Consider the following 21,980-nt stretch of genomic DNA (forward strand, 5'->3'; position numbering starts at 1 on the left):
TGATGTATTGTTATCTTGTCTTTTGATCAAAGAAATTCCCTCAGACAATCCGGAGACAGCTTTAAGATTATGGCTAGAGGATTAGTAAATCTTGGCCACTTGTCTGGAATTTTATCTTCGAGATCAAATGCCATTATGTTCAATCTGTGTGGAATCCTCTATAGACAATGTCCAACTAGTTTAGACTCAGTAAATACTTAATCCAATAGACATATTCACATTTAGCCCTGTGCCCTCTTGGATAACTTTGCATAGTGTTTTCACTGGTCATGTACGTCATCTAAATCTAAATACTGAATTTCTCCTTCTGAATTATTAACTAGGGGGCACAGTATATCAAGGATGGTCATGACTTAGTGGAAAGCATTTGAAGGACAAAAAGATAAACACACACTAGTTTTTCTCTTCTTTCCTTTTAAATTTACTGTCATTTAAGAGGATTACAGGGAATATTTTACAGAGGTTTTTCAGGTTGCTGTGGCTTTGACCTTTGAACCCTTCACAACTGGTTGCTTTTAACATCTGAGATTAAGGAATTAGAGCAACACTTATTTCAGTTACTTTTAATAGCAGCAACTACCACGCAGATGTATTTCAGTATAATTCATAGTCATGCAGAGCACTGTGCTGCAACATCCATCAGCTGCAGGAAGTAAGAATCCATGGGAAGATTTTCTTCTTTAATCTAATAAATAAAGGCATTATGTAAACCATTACATAATCTGAAATAAATTAAAGAACCAGACTAGTATAATGTGTTTACATAATCGCATAATCCATTTACATTCAAATGACTTTGTATTCCACTGCCCTTTAGTATCTACAAATGTCTTTTCCTTTTGCGCAGATAAGATGCAGCTGCTGTGGAGCTACAATTTATTTAAAACCCAACTTAAAGATTTAATTGCAACACACTAAAAACAAACTGAAATAAACAAAATAATCCTATCACACTGTTCAGAGCAACAACAATTGCTTAAAAAAAGGTTTTCATATATTTGATCTGTAAAATAAATTCTAGATATACTAGTAAAAACCCTATGTAATCGACAAACGGAGAAATAGTTTAAGGTCGTAAGACTGAAATACATTTTTAGCAGCATTTTGTTGGCACTGATGAATAAAACCACCTACCTGGTAAAGACAGGAAGCTGGGACTGAATGACTTGGACCCTGATGATGACAAGCAGCAGGGTGCTGATGACGAGGACAATAAGTTTCAGCAGCGTTTGAAGGACGGCGTAGGGGAAACCGTCTTTACCCTGCATGACTTGCCGCAGTGTGTCCAACAGCATTGGCAAGGTAAACTGAGTAGCAACAGCAGAGAAAGACAGAAATGAAAGGTCACAATACTGCATACTCACTCATTCTTGATCCAAAGTCCACTCATTTTCTACATCTGTTAAGACTATTTCAGTGATTTATGTTTGTTTTTTTGTTTTTTTAACAATAAATAAATCCCAGCAGTGTATGCACATCCCAAAACGTTATCAGATGCATCCTACTCTTCAACTTATGTTTAAGACAGACTCTAAAGCAAAAAGCCAGGCAGATACCTGAAACATTACAGGAACAAATTGCGATGTGAATTGCAAAGTTTAGGTGCCTTACCCCTTGTGCAACAAAAACCTCATGGATGCAGCAGATGCCGACGACAGTGATTCCCTGTTCCTTACACAGTGTTGCTGCAGCCACTAGAATGACTGTCAGAGCGATGGGAGCCCAAACTGAAAAAAAAAAAGAATATACATAAATAACAGACAGCCTCTACACAGCCTTTGACTTGGCTTATCCATTACTTACAAATTGGGTGAATTTTACTAAGTCAAATGACCAAACCCTTTACTTTTGCCTAAATTTGGATGACACACTGATAAAGCTGGGAAATACCATGTGACCAAGTATTTGCACTCAGGTGGTCATTGATCACCGGTAAAACATCATTCAAACTAGACCAATGTAAGAAGCCATTACAGGGTAAAAATACTGAAAGTCAGGCATTAGCTCCAGTGTTTGCTCTTGTTAGAAGGCTGGATGTTACTCATCACAGAACATTACAAGGAAATGGGATTTACATGGATTAATCTTCTATAAGCCAATCCATCATGTGTTTAAGTGAAACATTACGACTCATTCTGTAAACAGACACTTTATTGCCATTTGCACATACACAAGGTACATGCACATTGGAATTCTTGTGAGGTTCACTCAGTCGGGTTAAAAAAAGAAAGAATTTTACAATAATTTTAAGTTAGAAAAATGAAAAAAAAGAGTAGTGAGGTCTGAGAGATATTACATTATTTACAACAGCACTCCAACAATTATTTTCAGTGTCTAATGAAGTACTGGATCAGCAGTTGGAAGGAGGTATTGCACACTGGCAAGGTAAGGATATCGCACCACGGAATAGCAGCATGTTATACTAGGAAATAAATGGGGGTTTTGAATAAATTCAACAAGCAAATTGTTTTTATGTGTGTTGTTGGACAGTTAAATTCTGGTTATAAACCATTTTACTTTGTGAGTTAATGAGAACTACTTGAATAGACCATTAGTTTTGGTCTCCATGAGCCTAGACAATCTCATTAAAGTCCATGTAAAGGATGTAAAGGATTTCTTTTTGAATACATTATATATGTTAGAAAATAATAATTGATGAAAACATGTGAAAAGACTGTGAACTATGTAGTACTGAATTGTGAAGTTATAGTGTTAAACTGTTTTTCACCATTTCTGTATTCAGGATTTTTTCAAACTTTCATCAGAGACAACTGGGATTCGCTTCAGATAATCCGCTGTTACTGGTGAATAGAGCCATTTTCTGTCAACATTAGCGCTCAAGGAGTTATTTTAAACCCTGCTGAAGCGTCTGTTGACGGGTGGAGCCACCAGCGGCTTAGGCTTCAGCACCGGCTGTGTGGCTTGGAGGGCGGGTAGAGTCAACTGACGTGGCGCCGGCAGTGGCCGACACTGGCCGCTGTCCACGACTTCGGCTTCAGTGCCGGCTTATGGCTGGGAGGTCCCCAGCCAGAGGGAGAGCATTTGCCGGGCAGCAAACACCAAAAAGCATGCCATGAGAGGCTTTTGATGCCACAATGAAGTCGCCAAGGACTTTCCAGCAGAGAACTGAGGAACGTTAAGCGCATTAAACTCTGTTTAAAAAAAGACACTTTAACATAATGATGATTAGTGATGGATCGCTTGATAACTAATCATTCAAGTTACATTTTTACTGAAACAAGTCCACATTTACCTACAAAATATGTGCTGAATTACACAGTGGCTCCTGACCTTACTTTATTTTTAAAATATCATCCATGTTGCTTGCCTCACACCTACAAACAAGGCCTATTTTAAATTGTGTATTTCCATACAGGAGTTTGGCATGAGCACTGATAATTCAGAGGCTGTTCAGTCAGCCTGTGCTGTCAACACCTTCAACGGACACGTCCCCGGCGTTTCAGAGCAGAGAATGCTGCTTATTCTTACACGATTTTGAAAACTAATTTTATATACTTGGCAATTTTTATCATCATTCAAATTCGGCTGAGTGGTTAATTATACATTTTTCTGTGATGTGACAAACTCAGAGCACATTTACTATTGCTTTACACGGACTTCAAGGATGGAAGAGCTGGTTCAGCCTTCAGGTCATTCAAAGATTCAAAAATATTGAATTTTGAGATCATTCAGAAACAATATCGCTATACAGTATCCACCTGATAGCACTAAGAAATTTATTTTTCGACTGTAAAATGTCCTGCTCAGGACATATCAGGTCACAGGTCACAATAGGAATAACAATTATTTTATATAACACCTAATTTAATGTTAAATAATAAAAAACGATTAAGTTAAAAAAAGAATACCAGCTGAAATATTGTTATCTGATTTCTTTTATATTTTGGTATTGGCCAAAAATATTCATAATTGATTGGGCTGGTGTTGGAATTTTCAAGGGAAGAACTAAATATACACAAGATGAATTAATTTAAAGTTTAATGGCCTTTGCAAGCACCACTGGCATAGACAGTTACAGAAACACACACACACACACACACACACACACACACACACACACACACACACACACACACACACACAACATGACTCCAGTACATGAAAACCACCAACAAATTACCAACCGCATATGTTGCCATATATATTACCAACCGCAACTTGTATATGTAAGCATATACAGGTTGAACAATGAACATTACAACAATGTAAATGTAATTTTGTGTTATTAAAGTAAAATAAAATTTTGTTTATTGTTACTTCACTTGGATGTTTGAGCTTCACTGTGCAGAACGATGTTTGTACAGAGCTTGACACTTGAAGGCTGTTTATTAATTCATCAGCTGAAGGGGGGAAAGTTTCTCTGTTATCACCTTAAATCTGAGTTAAAGGTGTGTACCCGTGAACATGACTTATGACATCACAACTAGTCTGAAAGCCAGTCATGCTCCAGAATGCAACTACCACGAGTGTGGAAAGTTGAAGCCTCCAGTGCACATAAACTGTTCACATAGACTCTTCAGTGAACTAGGAGACATCTTGCATCCAGTAGTTTTTACTCTTGAAATGAACAACATTTTTTCACAGATTCTGAATTTTTTCAATCAAGTAGAAGGATTAAATGTGATTATGGGAATTTTTAAAAAAGGAAATGGAAGGAAAAACCACATCAGTCAGTTTTTTATCAAAGGCAGAATATGTTATATGTTTTAGAAAATGTCTGGAGGGGATCAATAATTACACCATAAGAGATTCCATGTTTATAAACCAATCAGAGAAGTACCAAATATTTATCAGATCAATGGGGAAAAAACAAATTGTTGGATGGAAAAACTGATGCAGAGCTTCTAAACTCTGACAGGAGCCAGGCATTTGATCGTATCCCAACTCCTGTTGTTGCCACAAGGCTCTTTATTCAAAAAAAAAAGCCTTTGACTGTGGACTATTACTAATCTGTAATGAATGAGAATGACTGCGACGTTGCCAAAAACCTTGTAGGTCTGAATCACTCGGATCATACAGTCACCAGTGAGAATTTTCAGTTTAGTGTCCTGTCTCTCTCTCTCTTCTATGTTTGCAATAATGTCATAACGGAAGGGCAAATAGAAAAAAAGCGCTTACATGACATGAACCTAGTATGTGATGAGGTCATTAGACTTACCGATGGAGTGGTCTGAACCTGTTGATTTGGTGTAGGCCAGGAAAGCAGCCAGGAGGAAGATTGAAGAAAGGAGTTCAGCTCTGCCAACCACACCTGTGACCTGATGATAAAAGAGACAACAGTCTATAGATTTCATAAAATACACTTCTGTATTTCACCTTTGCAATTATAAGTCTCTGAGGTGCAGATGAAATTGTAAAATTCTACCAAAAATAAGTCGTGTTCAAATCATATAGATTGAAAAGAGCTTCCTACCAGCACATGACCTCCCTTCCACAGGGGTCAAGAACAACCATGAGTAATACCTCAACTCGTGGGAAGAAAAGTGATACAAGTGTAATAAAAGATTCCACAATATTGCTCATATATCTCAAGTGAAGCAAGACACAGAATAATTGTTCTAGTCTATTTGAGAATATGACACACGTGTCTACAGTTGGCAGTGACGAGAGTTCACATGTTTAAATCCAGCTGTGAAAACAGGTCCGTTCAAGTAAATCATCTCAGCGGATGGTGAGCAGATATAAGTTTCTTTAAAGCAGCCTGTCTGACAGCAACGTCTGTCATTTGTGTAAATGATGACTGCCCTCATGTGGAAGAAACAACAGTCTCACTTATACCATAACCAAAAGAGTTCTTAGAATAAGATAGAACCTAAAAACTACACAAACTGCTCCACAAATAGCTCCACGGTAGACTTTACTTAAGCTCTATCTATTCTCATCCCATGAGTGTTTTTTTGCTTAAGGGCACACTGAGCTCTTAAGGAAAAAAGCCAGCCGGTGTTGGGGCTGGCTTTCTGCTGGTTGCACCTTTCCAGAAATAGGTATTAACATCCAGATTCAAACTAAGTACGTGCATGACCTGATATTTGTCATTTGGTGGCAGAAGAAATAATTCACTGGCTGCGCATTTACCTGCAACTTGTATAAATCACAGCATGGCCTAGAAATCTATAAAACAAACAAACTATAAGGCCTACACTTCATTTATGAGGTAACCGCACCGGTGCATTATCTCACTTGATAAGGTGATGGAGTTTCTTACGCAGGAGCCAGAAAATATGTATGCCCTGTACTAGATTAACTGTTTTACTTTGATAACATCGACATTGAACAGTAAAGGGCACTGGGCCTGTTCATGAACTCTTTTACAAGTGACTGCATTATCTAAACAAGTGAACAACCTACTTTATGACATCTCTTGTCATGGTGGCCATATGAAGTTAAGTACATTCACACAACATTCATAAAGTCAGAGGAAGACACATTTTAAAAGTAACAAGGAAATCTAAGCGAGGCATCTAAGGAACATACAGATCATATGCTTACAGACAGCCTTTAAATGCCTTGTCACTCCATCAAATCTAATTCAACAGAATGGTAGGAAAACTGACTACACTTAGTTCAAATCACAAATTAGCTCAAATCCTATTTCGTAAATGTCTGACTTTTCATCATCTGACTACAGTGTCTGGGGCTACGTCTGTTCAGTGAGGGCTTTCCCCCCCTGATGCCATTTCATGTGTATTCCGCATTATTATGTGGAGGACACATAATAATTTGTATTTGAAGAAACTTGGGAGATACTAAAAAAACTGAAGTCTCGATTAAAAAAAAAAGACAGATAACCAAAAAACACACTGAGAAAGACTGGGAGACACACAGGAACTCTTTGTACGTACTTATCATGAAGGGACCTTCAGTGCTTGGAGCATAACTCAAAAACAAATGACCCGTTCAGAGAGAGATTCCAGACAGTGATAACATGAAGGGCATTCGCTGGACTAACTCTAAGGGCTCATTTGTGAGGCAAATTGTTTCCATTCAAGAAGTCTAAGAGACTCTGCATAGATTAAGAGAACACCATGAGGACGACTGGCGCAGTGGTGCATGCTGTGTAACAGTAGCGCTCCACCCCGAGAAACAGAATGTTTTCTTTGTTTTTTTTCCTACTCTGGTCAGGGACTGTCTGGTCATCAGTTCAGCTACGTTGAATAGGATGAATTACAAGTCCTAATTGAGGAAGAGGTTTTTCAGACAGAGTCTAAAGAGGATATAAGATCAAGTTCAAATGATTAACGACAAGCAAAAGGTTTTTGGTTTCCGCTGAAGTTCGATAAAGACGTAGTTAATAATTAAGTTATTTTTTTCCCCTCCCTCTTGTTTTCGTTCCTGAGAAAAACGCTATCATGGATGTTATCCGTAATAAATGGCTGTAAAAATGACTGGCTTTCTGTTTCAAAATTAATCTTAAAATATATTGCGTTCATTTTTAAAAATGTGATACAATGTCCGATGTCCACGGTCAGAGGGAAAGGGTACTTGATAAACAGAGGGGATTAAAATGGCAGTTTGCACTGAATGGAGTTAATCTTGTTGTAAGTGAATTAATACTATGCATGTAAACACAGTCACAGTAAGGGGGGAGGTGTCTTGGATAAGGTAGTGTCACACCCTAAACAGGCCTTATGGGCCAAGAACTAATGATATATTAGCATGGACAGTTTGTACACTTCCTATTCACTGTAATCTTGTTTTTAAAAATCCTGTGATTTTTAGCATTGATCTTGAGGAGAAACCACACATTTGGCCACTGGTTCAGGAAAAACTAAAGCACCTTCTGACCATGATGCCCCACCCCACAGATAGGGCCAGTGTGCATGCTGGAGCGATGCCGAGGCAGTGATGTTATAGTAGTGTTGTAAGCAACAGACAAGGGACGGAAGTTTGTGCACTAAGGATTGTCTTGCTATGTTGCATGGTTTGAAAAATACAGATTTTGCCCAATTTATGCTCACGTCAAGCAATGGGGTGCTGGTAATCATTTGTGTGGATGATGCCGCTGCAACACCACTTGTCTGCTACTTATCAATGCTGTTATAACTAGGGATGTCTCGACCACGTTTTTTGGCCTCGATCCTGATCTGAGTCCTTTAAGATCGGATATATGCCTCAGCGTTTCTCCAACATGTCAACTGAGCCTTTCCAGCAGTGGCAGGGCATCACCTGGGGTAGGAACTTCAGTTCAGATATTATCTGACTTTTGGCTATGAGGATAAATGCTCAGTATTTCATGCCTAGATCTGAAGAACTAATCTGAAGATCTTATGAAACAGGCACCTGATTTTACTGTAAAAATGCTGCTTCCTAGAAATTGGTATCTCTTCAGTGACCTCATGCTGCACTAATGGGTTTGACTGAAAAGTTCAACCGACACAATTTTCAACAACCCCACCTTTCTACCCATTCTAACAAATCAAACTTCCTCCATAACTAAAAGCCGTTTACTTCACACTTAACATTGATGCCTCACTGACCTGTGTCAACAGGAAACAAATCAGTAAAGTAATCTTCAACTTTACAAAAGTCCAATGGATCACTTTGAAGCAATTGCTCTGTCATTCAAGTTTTTTTCCCCCCCATAACATACATGACATTACTTGACTTCATCAGTTCAATGTGAACTTACAGCTTCAGTGTGGATGGGGTGCACAGCAAACAATAATGCTGCCACCAAGCTGAAATTCTTGTCCAGGAACAAACGGCACACTCGCAGGAAAAGCACACATACTACGGCGTGTAAAACCACATTGAGAAGATGGTAGGAGGCAGCGCTCAGCTCACTGAAGAGGTAGTTCAGTCGGAAGGTGAGTACGGTCAAGGGTCGGTAAGATTTATGGCTCCGCTCCTGTAGTGGGATACATATACATGTTATCAGATGCAGGTCAGTTGACCAACTGTTTCTTTGTTTGCTTGATTAGTTGTTTAGTCTCTAAAATGTCAGAAAACTCAAATATAGTCTGTTTACTGTCATGGAAAGAACACTAAAGAAATCAGATTATAATCATGTTTGAGAAGCTGGAATCAAATAATAAGTAATTGATTATCAAAACAGTTGTCTCTAGACTAATAAACATTTTATATTTTTAATAAACCAGCCCTGAAACTTCATATAAATGTGTCACAAATGCAATTTCAGTTTAAATTATAATGTCAATGTTTCCTAATGTAAACTATAAGTAAGTCTGTACTGATAGAGCACAGAGGTGTGTCTTGGACCATCATTTACCTCAGCCATGGGTGTTCCCCAGAAGTCATTGAGGAATAGGTTGCGGAGAGGAGTTGAGGGCCGTAGGTCCTTATTGTCAAGGATTGCTGAGACATCATCAAACACGAAGCCACATGACAGACTGTTCCAGTAACATCCCACCACCATTCCAGTCAAAAGTAAAATCTCCTTCCATGACACGACAGCCATGGCTGACCAAAGCCGTCATTGATCACTGTACAGGAAAACAAAGAGGTTTCAAGTTAACTGACATAAATAGATGTAAAGCAGGTACCTTATACTGTACATTGATTTCCTGACTGGACTGACTTTCTGACTGAATTTTCACAACCAATCAATTTAACAACAGAAAATGTCATTCTTCAAAAGTACTTAGCATACTGTTTTCTCCTCACATATAGGTATGTTAAGCCCCGTTTCACAACTCCTCTTTGCTAAGTTGGTGATAATGCGATGACTTCAAATTTGAGGTGGTAATCTTATCACTCCACAGTAACACCCTACAAATAGCCTGCCACCCTGTTTTATGGATTGGGCTGTTTGCACTCGTCTCAATATTGGGTACATTGTATAACCTGGCTGACAGCTACCCAACACGTAAAACTATGGGTGAGGATAATGGATCACATGCTGAAAAATCAAATGGTCTAGCAACTGGTATAAAAATAACAACTGACTGTAGAGAGCAAAAGCTACGGAGGGGGTATTCTACCAGCAATATAAAACCAAAGCTAGCTAATATGACTGCTTAAAAGGCTATATAATAGCAGGCACTGGTCAAATTAATTAGATCGACATTGTTACCGCTTAATCGTGGTGATATAAAAGCACAAAAAGCCTAAAACAGACTGGCTGCTGCATTATACCGTTAGCTAACGGCAAAGCTAACTAGTTAATTTCACAGCTAATGCTAACTAGCTTGTCAGTACTCCAAATAAGGTGGGCGCCGATGTATGTCTAGGCCTTTATTGAATTTCCTACCTACCGTGACCCTAGCAAAGCAGACGGTGACTGCAGAGGTGATATCAAAAACTTGGAATGGTAAAACACAAAGGGAGTACTACACAAGTCAGAAAACAGCATCCCACTTTGCAAGCTAGCTTCAACGCGTCATCGCTATTACTTCCGGTGCAGAGGTGACCGCGCAAGTTAAACGTTAGCTTAGCCAGCTTCGGAGTTTCTTCTTTTTTGACAAACTGAAGTGTATGCAGCCATTATCAAGCTGTATACGACTTAAGTGCTTTGTGATAACGTTATATCCACATCGTCTGGATATCTTGGTAAAGTGCCTTGCAAGGGTCCACTCTTGGCGTTAGCCGTTTACTTTTATTTTCTTGTGGACTAACGTTACCTTTATTAGTTACTGACTGTCGCTGTTGTCATCGGTAACCTAGCAGCCAAAGCATCATATCATGGAAACCATAGGGAAGCTGTTAACTGTCATTTTTACTTATCTGTAACGTTAGCCTATGTTATCCATCTAGCGTGAACATATTTAATTCAACCTGTCTTACTGAGCGTGGGTAACAGACATTCAGTTGAACGTTAACTTAACGATAGCTAACTTATAAACCACAACAGCTAGGAAATTAATGAAAACAAGTATGGTTGCTTGGTCACTGGATTTCTGTTGACAGTCTGAAGAAAATAAACGTCGTTACAAATGTAGCATTTGCTAAACTCATTTTAGCCTAATGCGAAGAGTTACGTTAGAGCTAATTTTGAGAAACACAACGATATTTAGCCATAGCCCTTCTAACTAAAATGAGGTAACAAGCTAACACTAACATAACGCTAATTCAGCTATCACTCCGCTGTCTGCTCAATTCCTTGTAAAATATTAACAAACACGCAAATGGCCAAGATGCCTGCTGCTCTTGAGTGGGATAAAGTTGCGAGAATTGATGCAGCGAACCTCCATGAATATGGAAAACACCAAGTGGACGAGGTCTTCACTATGCTCGCTTTGGTAATTGTCCACACTACACATCAGTATTAATTACGCCACACATTCTCCAACCACCACCTGTTTCTCTGGTTTTAAATGACATGTTGTATCCACACTAGCGCTGGCTCTTTGCCATGGCTATGGGTACTTGTACAAAGCAGACTGTCCTGCTGATCTGAGATTATTGTTCAGGGTATTACATATCCCTGCTCACTGGCTTTTGTCAGCAAAACATAGGCTACTTATCTGATTGTTTTGTTTTGTCTGTCCCTAGGCCTGCACATGTGATTTAGTAAATCTATGTAAAGTGTACATTTTGTCTTCTGAACTCTGATCAGAGCAAATTTAAAATCATGTTGTGTGTCAATGAAATATTTTATCACTCCTGGTTCTTGCACAGTGTCAGATCATTATTATTTCAGACTTGAATGACTACAAATTTGACCGTTTGTCATATTGAACCATGTTTTCCATGCAGACAGAAGAATGGGAAGTGAAGGATAAAGCTCCAGAGAACATTATTCACATCCTAAGAGTGTTTCAGGCCCTTTTGAAGGTGTTGTGTCTTTTTACTCCTATATTCTGATCTCTCTCATGCACATCTACCAATAGCCCTCTTGCATATGTAATGTATTTCAAGAAGCAAGACTGTTTATTGTATAACTCACGTTGTCATTTTAGACGTAATCGTCTTCTCTTCCCCTCCCTGTTAGATAAAGGATCGGGAACTTACCGTCGCCTTCAACTTCTTAGATGACGTTGGTGTAAAGCATGCCAAAACTGGTTAGTACACAGATCAAGTTTAGTAATCAAAATGTTTTACATGTTTTGCATTTCATATGCATTTTGCTAGCAAATGACACTGTTTAAATCATTGATTATGACTCCTGTTCTGTAGAAAAGGAACTTCTCGCCAAGGTGTCGAGATTGGAACAAGAGCGCAAGGTAAGGCTTTTCAGCATCTGTCTGTTTATCTATGCAGCTGTTTGTCTATTTGTCTGCATACTTACATACTGTATTTAACATATATGTTACTCCCTGAGCTATTGAGGTGTTCTATTTCTATTCCTGGGATGAATGCTGGCACCGATATAAATGTGAAAGACTGCACTGATATGTTTGACTGGAAATTACCCTTCATGCTTCTTTACTTCCGGCAACAGTGCCTAATCTTTTAGCCAATCATAGAGTGTATCCGTGGCTGCAAAGAGATTGGTTGTGCTGACCACTGAAAGACAGCACCTAAGAGGATTACAGCTAATTCCTCACATGCTCACAGCCATTATTGCTTTCAAGTTAATCATAATTATTTCACTTTTTAAAGGTTTGTATGCAATCATAATTTGCACTCACATAATTTACTTTGCAAAGAGAAAGGTAATCTTCGTTTAAGAACTTGTTAATGACAATGGGTGCATGTATCACTGTTGTAAACATCTAGATGATGGGAGACTAAGAGGTTTCTTGTTGGGGGTTGTTTGGGTGTTTGCATGTCTTGTGTCCGGTCCATACGGCTCAGCACCCCGGCACTGGGCCAGACAACCGCTTCCTGAGAGATGAGATTCGGCAGCTCGAGACCCAGCTAGAGCACAGGGAGAAGGAGTTGACCCAGTTAAAGAAAGAAATGGGAAAGGAGAAGAAAACCAATGAGGAGGTATGACCACGTTACCCATAATTCCAATGTTTAGAACAGGACCGTGGATTCTGTATTTAGTCCTTAGGTGACCTATACATATTAGTTTATTAGTTAGCCCACATTAGGCCTTATGTAAAAACACTTTTGCATTCTTATCCTAAATCTCTCCAAGTGCAAATGTAACAGATGTGTGCTTTGCATTCGATGTGGTTAAATTCTCACTGAGTTTCTGTATCTTGTACTCTTATCTCGGTGTTTTCTCAGTTGGTTGTGCGAGCGGAGGAGGCCGAGGATGAAGTCAAGAAGCTGAAAAGAGAGGTATGTAACAGCTGGCGCTCTATCAAACAGATCATTAAGATCTCTGAAGCAGTATTGTCGTTCATCACTTCATCCTCAGTCAGTACACAATATAAGCCGTGTATTCTTACTTCACTGTAAACGTGTGTAGTCTCATGTGCTCTGCCGTCATTTGCTCATATGAATTTTTTTTCAGAATTTCATCATCTCTTTTCATCTCTTTCTATTCTGTTCGCATAGATAAAAAAACTTAAGAAGAAGGTAAGAAGTATAGGTTGTGTAGTTTAGTAAAAATAAGATTTTAGTTCTTCAAAGTAGGTATGATAGTACTTGTAGTTGGATAAAGGTACAAGTGAGCCAAGACAAACATCACACACTTGAAAAATTTCTCTCGAGGTGGTCTCGATGGACTGTGGATGGTACTGAACATGTATTACTGCTGTTACGAATCTGAGCTGCCAGATAATTTTATGTTTGGTATGTATGTGGGTGTTGAGTCCAAAAACACTTTTGACTCACCTGGCAAAGGCTAGTCGAATAACAAATAGTTATTGTATAGGCAAGAGAGACTGTAGAGATAGACCGATAAATTAAGCTGATGTTAGCTTATTGCAAATATATCCGGATCAATGTATGTCAGCTGATTAGTAACAAGGAATTTCAGCACAGAAATACTGTTTCTAAATGACCTTAAACTAGGTTTGAGGTCATTTAGAAACTGTGTTATCATTACATAGTTTTTTTTATAATCTTGTATTGGTTGGGCTGTACAGTGACCAGCAGGCACAGTATGAAAGGTTGAGAATATGAAAAAGTTTAACACAACATAGATAAGATAAGACCCAGTATGTAGGTACAGGAAGAACTGGCTACAGATAACAAATAAATCAAAGTTAGGGATCATACAGTGTATACAGTCTTCTGTTCTAAACCAGTGTGCATAAATAAAATGTATGTACAAGACCAATAGTGCAGTTTAGTGGTGTTCCTGTTTAAAACAACATTGTAGATTTTGTAGTAGTAGAGAGAGTATATTTGACATATATATCTTAATATAAATTCAATAAACGAGAAGGTGGTCCATCCAAGCTATTATGTAAAAGTCGTTGGCCTGTATAAAAGGATGATCATCCTTCTACACAACACATTGGATCCAGCACCTCTTCTGAGACTATGTCCCCTTCCTGTACCACATCAGAACGAGCAGCTCCAGCAGGATGTGGACTTTTATCGCGGAGAGTTGGACCAGAAGGAGCCGGTCCCTTCCAGAGACGAGAATGCTGAGACCCAGAAGAAGCTCAACCTGGCCAATCGCCAGCTCTACCAATGTCTGGAAGACCTGCAGGTACAATCTATTAATCTGTTAGTCTACTATACCAGCTGGTGAGTGAGGTAACAGACCATTATTCGTCAAGCATGGCAATAGTACCATTCTTTAGTCTTAGAGAAATATAGAACCACCAAGACCTCTCGGCATAGAAAAAAACCTCAACTATGTGCACTGCAGAAAGCATTGAAATATCAATGTTGTTTTCGATTAACTAATCATTTACTATAATTTAATTACTGCTTCCAGCTGTTTTCATTACCTGCTCTTTGTACTGCTGATTCGTAACATGTGTTATTTTGTGTCCGTTAGCGAGCCGAGGACGAAAACGTACACCTGAAGACACAGAATGAGCAGATGCAGAAAAGTCTGGAGGAGTCGGTGAAGGAGATGGAGAAGATGACAGACGAGTACAACAAGATGAAAATTGTTGTACAGCAGACCGACTCCATTATGGACCAACTCAGGAAAGAGAGGGATCATGCAAAGCTGCAAGTAAAGACCCTACTCAATGAACTAATTCTCCCTATTTTTTGTCACAGGAATGTATTCTGTTACCTAAGTCTGTGGGTGGCTTGTAAAATATGTTTCATGTTGGGCTGAGTTGCCTGACATAATCGATATCACATATAAGAAGTGTGTTATTATCACACAGTGTTGAAGCCACATGCTGAATCATGCCTCTCTGTGTGTGTGTGTGTGTTTCATGTGCAGGTCAGAGAGTTAACAGATAAGATTCATAGCATGACAGAAGAGGATGACCCAATTATGGCAGCAGTCAATGCTAAAGTGGAGGAGTGGAAGGTGGGTAATCGAATGTCATATTTACAACTTTCAAAAAGGGGCCTCTTGTGACTATTTCCTTCACGCCAGATGTACTTAAAGGATAACTTTAACAAAGGTGAAGAGTTATGCTTCCTTTTAGTGCCGTGTAACCCAGGAACCTTTTTATGAACTCAGAAACTTTACTTGCCTTTCGATCAGTGGAACCAGCAAGTTTAGTTCCCCAAAGAGTCTTGGTTAGTACTTTCTGAAAGCTGAGGAACTATCTGGGTGGAGTTCGCTCTACCGAGTGTCACTCATTGGTCAAACACAAGCCTCAAGGCTGTTATGACTTGTGTACAGAATTAATTTACAGAATAAGCAAACACTAGGGGTGGAAATTTCTTGTTATTTAGTAGTTATGTAGTCAATTTACCAACTAGTGTAAAGCAAGACTGATTTAAATACAGTGTGCAAATGAGAGAAAGAGAAGGACAATTGTATCAATACAGTGATGTACTAAAACAGAAATAAACAACCATAAAATACCTCTGCATGTCTCATTTGCAATATCAATTCAAACATCCCAGTCATGTGTAATAGTCAGACAATAAACTAAAAAAGTCAGGACTGTGTTTCTGTTTTGTTTCAATCAAAGCTCGAAACAAAGACTAACTATGATTGATTATGATTTACCTTGTGGTGCTCTTTAGTTCCTGGGACTAAAAGTGAATTTCTGCATCATTATGCTTCTTCACAATAGTCAGTAACATTTGTACAACACTATGTTGAGTTTTCCACCATGCTGACATGATTGTTTCCTCGCTCTTAGAGAGTGCTCTCTGGGAAGGATGAGGAAATTTTGGTGTACCAGCAGATGATCCGTGACCTGAGAGAAAAGCTGCGTTCAGCCCAGTTGGACTTGGATAAAAGCAACATTATTGCCTTGCAACAGGTGTGGAAGAATGAATCCTCCCCCCGTCTATATCTTGTATACCTCTTATCTCCTACCGCTGTGGTGTACTGAATGTGGGTCGTTATGCTTTAGCATCATTCACGGTGCTGCATGTGTCTGTGTAGATGCATTTTTATGAGTAAAACATTAGAAACTTGACATTTACACCACAGGATATTTTTATAGAGTAGACAATCCAGTCAGTTTAATGATGTATTGGAGTTACTGTAACTTGGAATCGCTTTAATATTGAATTAATATTTATTCCAACCAAAGGAAGTAGAGGATATAAGGATGCTCAAGGATTTAAATTATTCCTGGTTAAAGTAGTATCATATGCGGTGTCATAGCACATATGTCAAAAGAGCTGTAACTCTAACCGTGTGACCTCAGGACCACATTCAGACTCTACATACTGTACAACATCCCAGTTACAATATTTAAAGGTCTTCACAAGTCAGCATGTGAATCGGGGAATCCTGAATCTGAGGCATCTGTCATCTCATGTTTTTCCATCTATCTGTTATTTTTCCTACCCACTGCATTCTCTCTTCACTTTGTCACGTTTTATCAACCTGTCCTCCCTTCCGTCTCCATCGCTGTCCCGGGCCAGGTCATATATGAGCTATGCGGTGTAAGTTTCTCTGCTCTTCGTGCATCTGTCATGTGCCTCTCACCCTCAGGCTCCCCTTATTTTTGTTTCATAAATTTCCTTAATGATGAAAGCGCTTATGTTTCAGTGCTACAGGTATAGCTGAGCTCAGTCTTACACATAAATTCTCATTATTTTTGAATCGCGGGTGAATACCCTAAAGGCCGTCCAGGAGAGAGATAATCAAATCAAGATGCTGAGCGAGCAGGTGGAGCAGTATACGGGGGAAATGGAGAAGCACACCCTGCTCATCGAGGAGCTAAAGACGTCCACAAAGAAAGACAGAGGTGAGCGGATCGCTGCTTAAGGTTCTTAACAAAACACCTACATGAAGATACATATGATGAAGGTTGAGTTCTGACTCCTACAAGACACTGTCACCGGCCTTTTTACTCTAAATCGTGAACTGCAAGCATTTCTAGTAATAATGGTTGCACTGGCTCCAGCCCTAATGAGGAGGTACTATAAAAGTTAAGTCCTTCAATGTGTGGTGAGACTTTTTGTGGTTCTCACGCCTTTTAAAGGGGAATTTAATGGTTAGAGTTTTGGTTCTAGGAAAAGTTTAACATCAAAAACCTTCACCCCCAAAATCTCAATGTATTGAATTTAATTGAATTTCACTCCATACATCTGCGAAATATCAGCCAAGCTTACAGGACTTGTGCGGTTATTGACGTGCGGTGAAGTTAAAAAGGTCTTTAAGGTTACTTACTCTTATATCGAGGTGAACCTGAAGAACTGGCAAGTAAATTCTGGTGTCTCGCAATCTCAGACTTTCAAGAAATACTTTCCTTTTTCTTATCCAAGGCCCGCAATCGGCCGTACAGCAGCGAAAGATGGAGGAGCTGAAGTCCAAGTTGGAAGCCGCAGAGACCAGAGCGATGGAAGCAGAACGGGTGTTAAAACTCGCGGAAGCTCACGCTGAGGACAAAGACAAAGCGCTCATTGAGGCTTCAAACCGCTTGAGCCAGTACGAGTCTGTAAGTCTACAAAAACCCACTCTTTCCCCTTTGTTTTTTTTTACTTTTGGCTTCCATCAAAGATTGTTTTAATCCATATCAAATTAATTGAGCTGAATTTCCCAGAAGCGAGGCCTATGTTTTTTTTTTTTCTGTCCATCTTGACTTTTAATAGAGACATTGAAATGACTATGTGACTGTGGTGTGATCAACATGCTTTTTGGGTTTTACAAGCTCAGTGTTTGTTTTCCACCGTGTCTAATTGCATCCTGATTTCTCCAAAAAAGCGTACGAGTTGAAAAACAAGGAAATAAAGGAAGTGAGACAAGACACGCTTTTTGATAGACGAGTAATCACGGCTCTGTTTCTGTATTACAGGGCACTTATGGCCTGGAAGCAGCCATTGCGGAGATCAAAGAGTGTAAAAATCAAATTAGAGTGAGAGATCGTGAGGCAGAGGCCATGACCAAAGAGATCAACCAGCTTGAGATGAGAATCAATGACCTCATGGATGAAAACGAGGATTTCCGAGAAAAACTAGGTCAGATTTAAAAAAAAAAAAAAAACAACAACTTTACAGTCCCCATCTCAGTCTATTTAGACAACATTGACCTGAAGCAACAAAATTAATCTTCTGCTTGCTTATTTCATGACTCCAAAGGCCTGGAACCAAAGCAGGAAGTGGATTTGACAGAGTTCAAGCGAGCCAAAGATCTCAAACAACGGCAGTACAAAGCAGAAAACCAAGTCCTCACCAAAGAGGTAAAATGGGATCACAAAGGTTAGAATCATTGCGTTTATAACTGCTACGCTCTATAAGTTCCTTTCACCTCACCGCTTGACCTCCTTCTAGATTGAACGGCTTGAAGAGGAAAGACTGGAGCTAAAGAAACAAATCAGACGCATGGCGAAGGAGAGAGGTGACTCAAAAATGATACGGTTACATAACACCAATGATTAGTTACTTCTGTCTGTTGGTCATTGTATCTCTGGTAAGACCACCACTCATCTGTCTCAACCAAAACTTTGGAATGATTTGACCTCCTCTTACGTTCGAGCATTTGAATAATTGATTTGATTAGCGTGATGAGGCAGCATTAGCTGTGTCTTTCCAGAAACGATGTTCCTGGAAAACAGACAGTGTGTTCATTGTATCATCCAGAGTGATTGCGACACCCCCTCTAGGAACAAACAATTTTTAGATGTAGTTTTTTTTTTTGCTTTGGACCACAAACAAAATTCAATTCACCTCTATTATATTTGGGAAATCTGAGATACGTATATCTCGAAACCTCTGTTGCTAAAATTAAAAGTACCTGCATGGCGCAATGCCGCTAAACGTAAGTGAGAAAATATGTTTTATTTTATTTTGCGTAACCAAGTGTTTCCTATCAGACGTTATTACCGTCTCATAATCTTTTTAGCACTTCGTTACTCCTTTAAAGTGTCATACAGACGGAATATTTTAACGTATTTATTTCATTGATGTATTGAAGTCTTAGTAACGATCAGCCGTGTCCTCAGGGATCCCACAGTCGAGCCTCCTGGAGGATGACGTCAGGTCCAGCAGAACAGTGCAGCTGTCTCTTCATCAGAGCAGCACGTACACAGATGAAGAGATTAGACACAAGGTAAGCTCCTGATGTCAACCTACCTTCGCTCTGATGAAGCCATAGATTTCAATCATTTTCAGAGCTGTTTGATGTTCTTATCGACAGCTCAAATGTTTGGTCTGTGTTTAATGTTTCAGTTTATTTGTCCAGGGTAGTCTTGTTTAGATTGAGAATGTCCTTTTTTACACACAAAACCAAAGGAGGCAAATAAAATAAAAATGCAGAATAGTGGGAAAAAAATAAAGATACAAGGAGAAGAACAATGAGGGGAGGAATTAAATGATTAATTCACAAATTCATCTTCTTTTAATCTACCTTTACAGATGTGTGATAAGTTGTTTGGATGTGAATCAGCTGATGTCATGTATCCAAGTACTTCATTAAATTAGTCATCTGTGCCAATGTCTGTAGGATGCCATGAAATGAAACAGTTCCATGGACATCTGCAACACTTAAACACATTAAATCGTATTCATCGTAGAGGCTCGGATTCAACAAACAGAAATAATTAGACCTCAGAGAAAGCAGTAAAGTGTCATGTTGCGTACAATCGAGGATGAAGTAAATTAGGCAGGTGGAACAATTAGAAGGGATAAAATTTGCAGACTGTTTTTGCTTTTTAAACAATAAAAATAGGCAAAAAATGAATTAATGATTGATGTGATTGAATTTAAGCTCATTATCAGACTCTGAATCATGTCGATTTGCCCCAGAGTACCAGCCGTTAGGAAATTTGCAGTACCTTGAACAGACAAATTAAGTTTTATAGAGCTGTTTCTAATTTAGTGCCAATAATAAGTGTAATACATTTTGCACCTGTAGCTGAAATGGTTTCCGCTTTTAATCGTAACCTTCTCAGTGATGTAAACTTTTCTTTGCAGAATGAATACCTAGAAAAAGAACTAAAAAAGAAGGAAAGAGAGCTGGAACTCCACAAGACCCAGTTTCAGGCCAAATGTAAGTACAGCCACGCTTTTCATCCAAGGCTCTCCTGTTGCATCACCTCCATGAGCCGTAGATTTGTTTGTCTGATAACAGTTTAAAAGCTGGAGAACGTTTACCTCGGGGATCATTATTTCAATATATTTTCAAAACATGAACCTTCTTAAGAGAATAAAACACCTCAGAGGCCGCTGCTTCAATGATACTATTCCCTTCTGTGCGTTATCTCAAAGTGGATGAGCTGTCAAAAGTGAAAGGAGATCTGGAGGCTGCACTGAAAGACGTCCTCCGAGCCATGAGGATTCATCAGGAGAACGCTCCGTTTGACGCTGCCATCAATATTCCCAGACTGGAGAGGTTGGCTAATGTAAGTATCTCCCAGGCACCATATTTTATTTTTAAAGGACTTTTAAGGCTGAACTTTTTGGCACAATAGTCTGTTTCCCATGACCGGTAACAGCTCAGTCATCCAGTCAGGATTTTTGTAGGTGTTCAAAGTTGTGATTTTTACTTCAGCATCCGATGCATATCATGGCTTTATACATCTGTCAATACAGCGTTCACAAGTGTGTGTAGTTGTGCACCATCTTTTCAACTGTGGCATCATATTCAGGCCTAAGTCAGCATGTGAAGACAAATTGCAGTTCCCTTGTTGGTGTTCCAACTATGTGTTGAGGTTTTGGCAGGTCGGACACGAATTCATCAACAAAGATCTGATGAGGTTTTGTGAGTCTCTCACAAGCTAGTCTTGGCACTTCACCTGTGTCGGTTTGGTCGTCTCATCTGTCTTCTGTTCTCTTGACGCTGATCAAATTAGCATCCCTTGTGACATTTCCTTGGCTTCGCTTTTAAAGTTGACCGGAGACTAAAACCTGTTTCGCTGTCTCATCCTCTAATAACTGTTCTGTAATATTATAAAATGCCACTTGACCGCCTTTAATGTGTTTAACTTAACCGCATTTTGATACAGTTTGAAAGGAAAATGGAAAATGTGCTTCTCTTGAAGGAGACGAGCGTAATGAGATGAGCGCTAGTTGTATTAGTAGTAGATACAGCGGTAGCAGCGTTAGATATTAGCATCATATTTCATTAACTTAACAGATCAGTCAAGATGCTTTTACAGATGCACATTTTACTCTACAATAATCATTTTGACATAAAAGGTCACTCATGCAAAGGCATATTGAGCCCGATACAGCCGGTATAACCTCAAACGTATCATTTAGATATGACGATGAATGCTGAGCTCTCCTCCGTTACAGATTCAGAAATGTACCATGCGTCTACAATGTGATCACATGATTCTTGTTGTTTACAGTTTCTCATGTTTTCCCACCATCTCAATTTGCACCTTTTATTGCTTTTCTTGCTGAGAACAATGGCCATTGTCTCCTCTTTAGGTATTTCAATGGTTTCTGTCAGTTGATAAAACAGATGTCTTGTCACGTAGCAACATAATAAACAACAAACACAGCGAACAAGAGAAAGGTGAGAGTAGTTGAACTTTTGGATGATTGTGCCGTGCTGTCTTCCACCATGAGAAAATCCAATAGAAAGTCAAATGTAAAACAGCTGATGAAGATGATTGTTTTGCTTTGAATTCACATTGCTGGAATCAGACATGTCCAGCACAAGAGGA

General features: G+C 39.1%; 2 protein-coding genes across 2 annotated transcripts in view; one reads left to right on the forward strand and one right to left on the reverse strand.

Moving 5' to 3' along the window:
• tmtc3 (transmembrane O-mannosyltransferase targeting cadherins 3) overlaps nt 1-10,324 on the reverse strand; it is a 30,321-nt gene extending 19,997 nt beyond the window's left edge. Inside the window, exons 1-6 of the mRNA XM_042410944.1 lie at nt 10,236-10,324; nt 9,251-9,464; nt 8,651-8,869; nt 5,180-5,279; nt 1,612-1,727; nt 1,135-1,307 (exon numbers count right to left, since the gene is read on the reverse strand). Of these exons, the coding sequence (XP_042266878.1) occupies nt 1,135-1,307; nt 1,612-1,727; nt 5,180-5,279; nt 8,651-8,869; nt 9,251-9,439 (797 nt within the window). The 5' untranslated portion in view covers nt 9,440-9,464; nt 10,236-10,324. The remainder of the gene's footprint in view (nt 1-1,134; nt 1,308-1,611; nt 1,728-5,179; nt 5,280-8,650; nt 8,870-9,250; nt 9,465-10,235) is intronic.
• Nucleotides 10,325-11,105: 781 nt separating this feature from the next.
• The window catches only part of cep290 (centrosomal protein 290), a 47,797-nt gene continuing 36,922 nt past the window's right edge, over nt 11,106-21,980 (forward strand). Inside the window, exons 1-18 of the mRNA XM_042410943.1 lie at nt 11,106-11,219; nt 11,677-11,754; nt 11,912-11,981; nt 12,097-12,143; nt 12,718-12,852; nt 13,099-13,152; nt 14,330-14,476; nt 14,771-14,953; nt 15,173-15,262; nt 16,053-16,175; nt 16,991-17,114; nt 17,635-17,807; nt 18,165-18,327; nt 18,448-18,548; nt 18,640-18,706; nt 19,311-19,417; nt 20,281-20,356; nt 20,575-20,708. Coding sequence (XP_042266877.1) covers nt 11,106-11,219; nt 11,677-11,754; nt 11,912-11,981; nt 12,097-12,143; nt 12,718-12,852; nt 13,099-13,152; nt 14,330-14,476; nt 14,771-14,953; nt 15,173-15,262; nt 16,053-16,175; nt 16,991-17,114; nt 17,635-17,807; nt 18,165-18,327; nt 18,448-18,548; nt 18,640-18,706; nt 19,311-19,417; nt 20,281-20,356; nt 20,575-20,708 — 1,986 coding nt within the window. The remainder of the gene's footprint in view (nt 11,220-11,676; nt 11,755-11,911; nt 11,982-12,096; nt 12,144-12,717; nt 12,853-13,098; nt 13,153-14,329; nt 14,477-14,770; nt 14,954-15,172; nt 15,263-16,052; nt 16,176-16,990; nt 17,115-17,634; nt 17,808-18,164; nt 18,328-18,447; nt 18,549-18,639; nt 18,707-19,310; nt 19,418-20,280; nt 20,357-20,574; nt 20,709-21,980) is intronic.

This window comes from Thunnus maccoyii, chromosome 5 (genome assembly GCF_910596095.1).
Source record: "Thunnus maccoyii chromosome 5, fThuMac1.1, whole genome shotgun sequence".
Taxonomy (NCBI): domain Eukaryota; kingdom Metazoa; phylum Chordata; class Actinopteri; order Scombriformes; family Scombridae; genus Thunnus; species Thunnus maccoyii.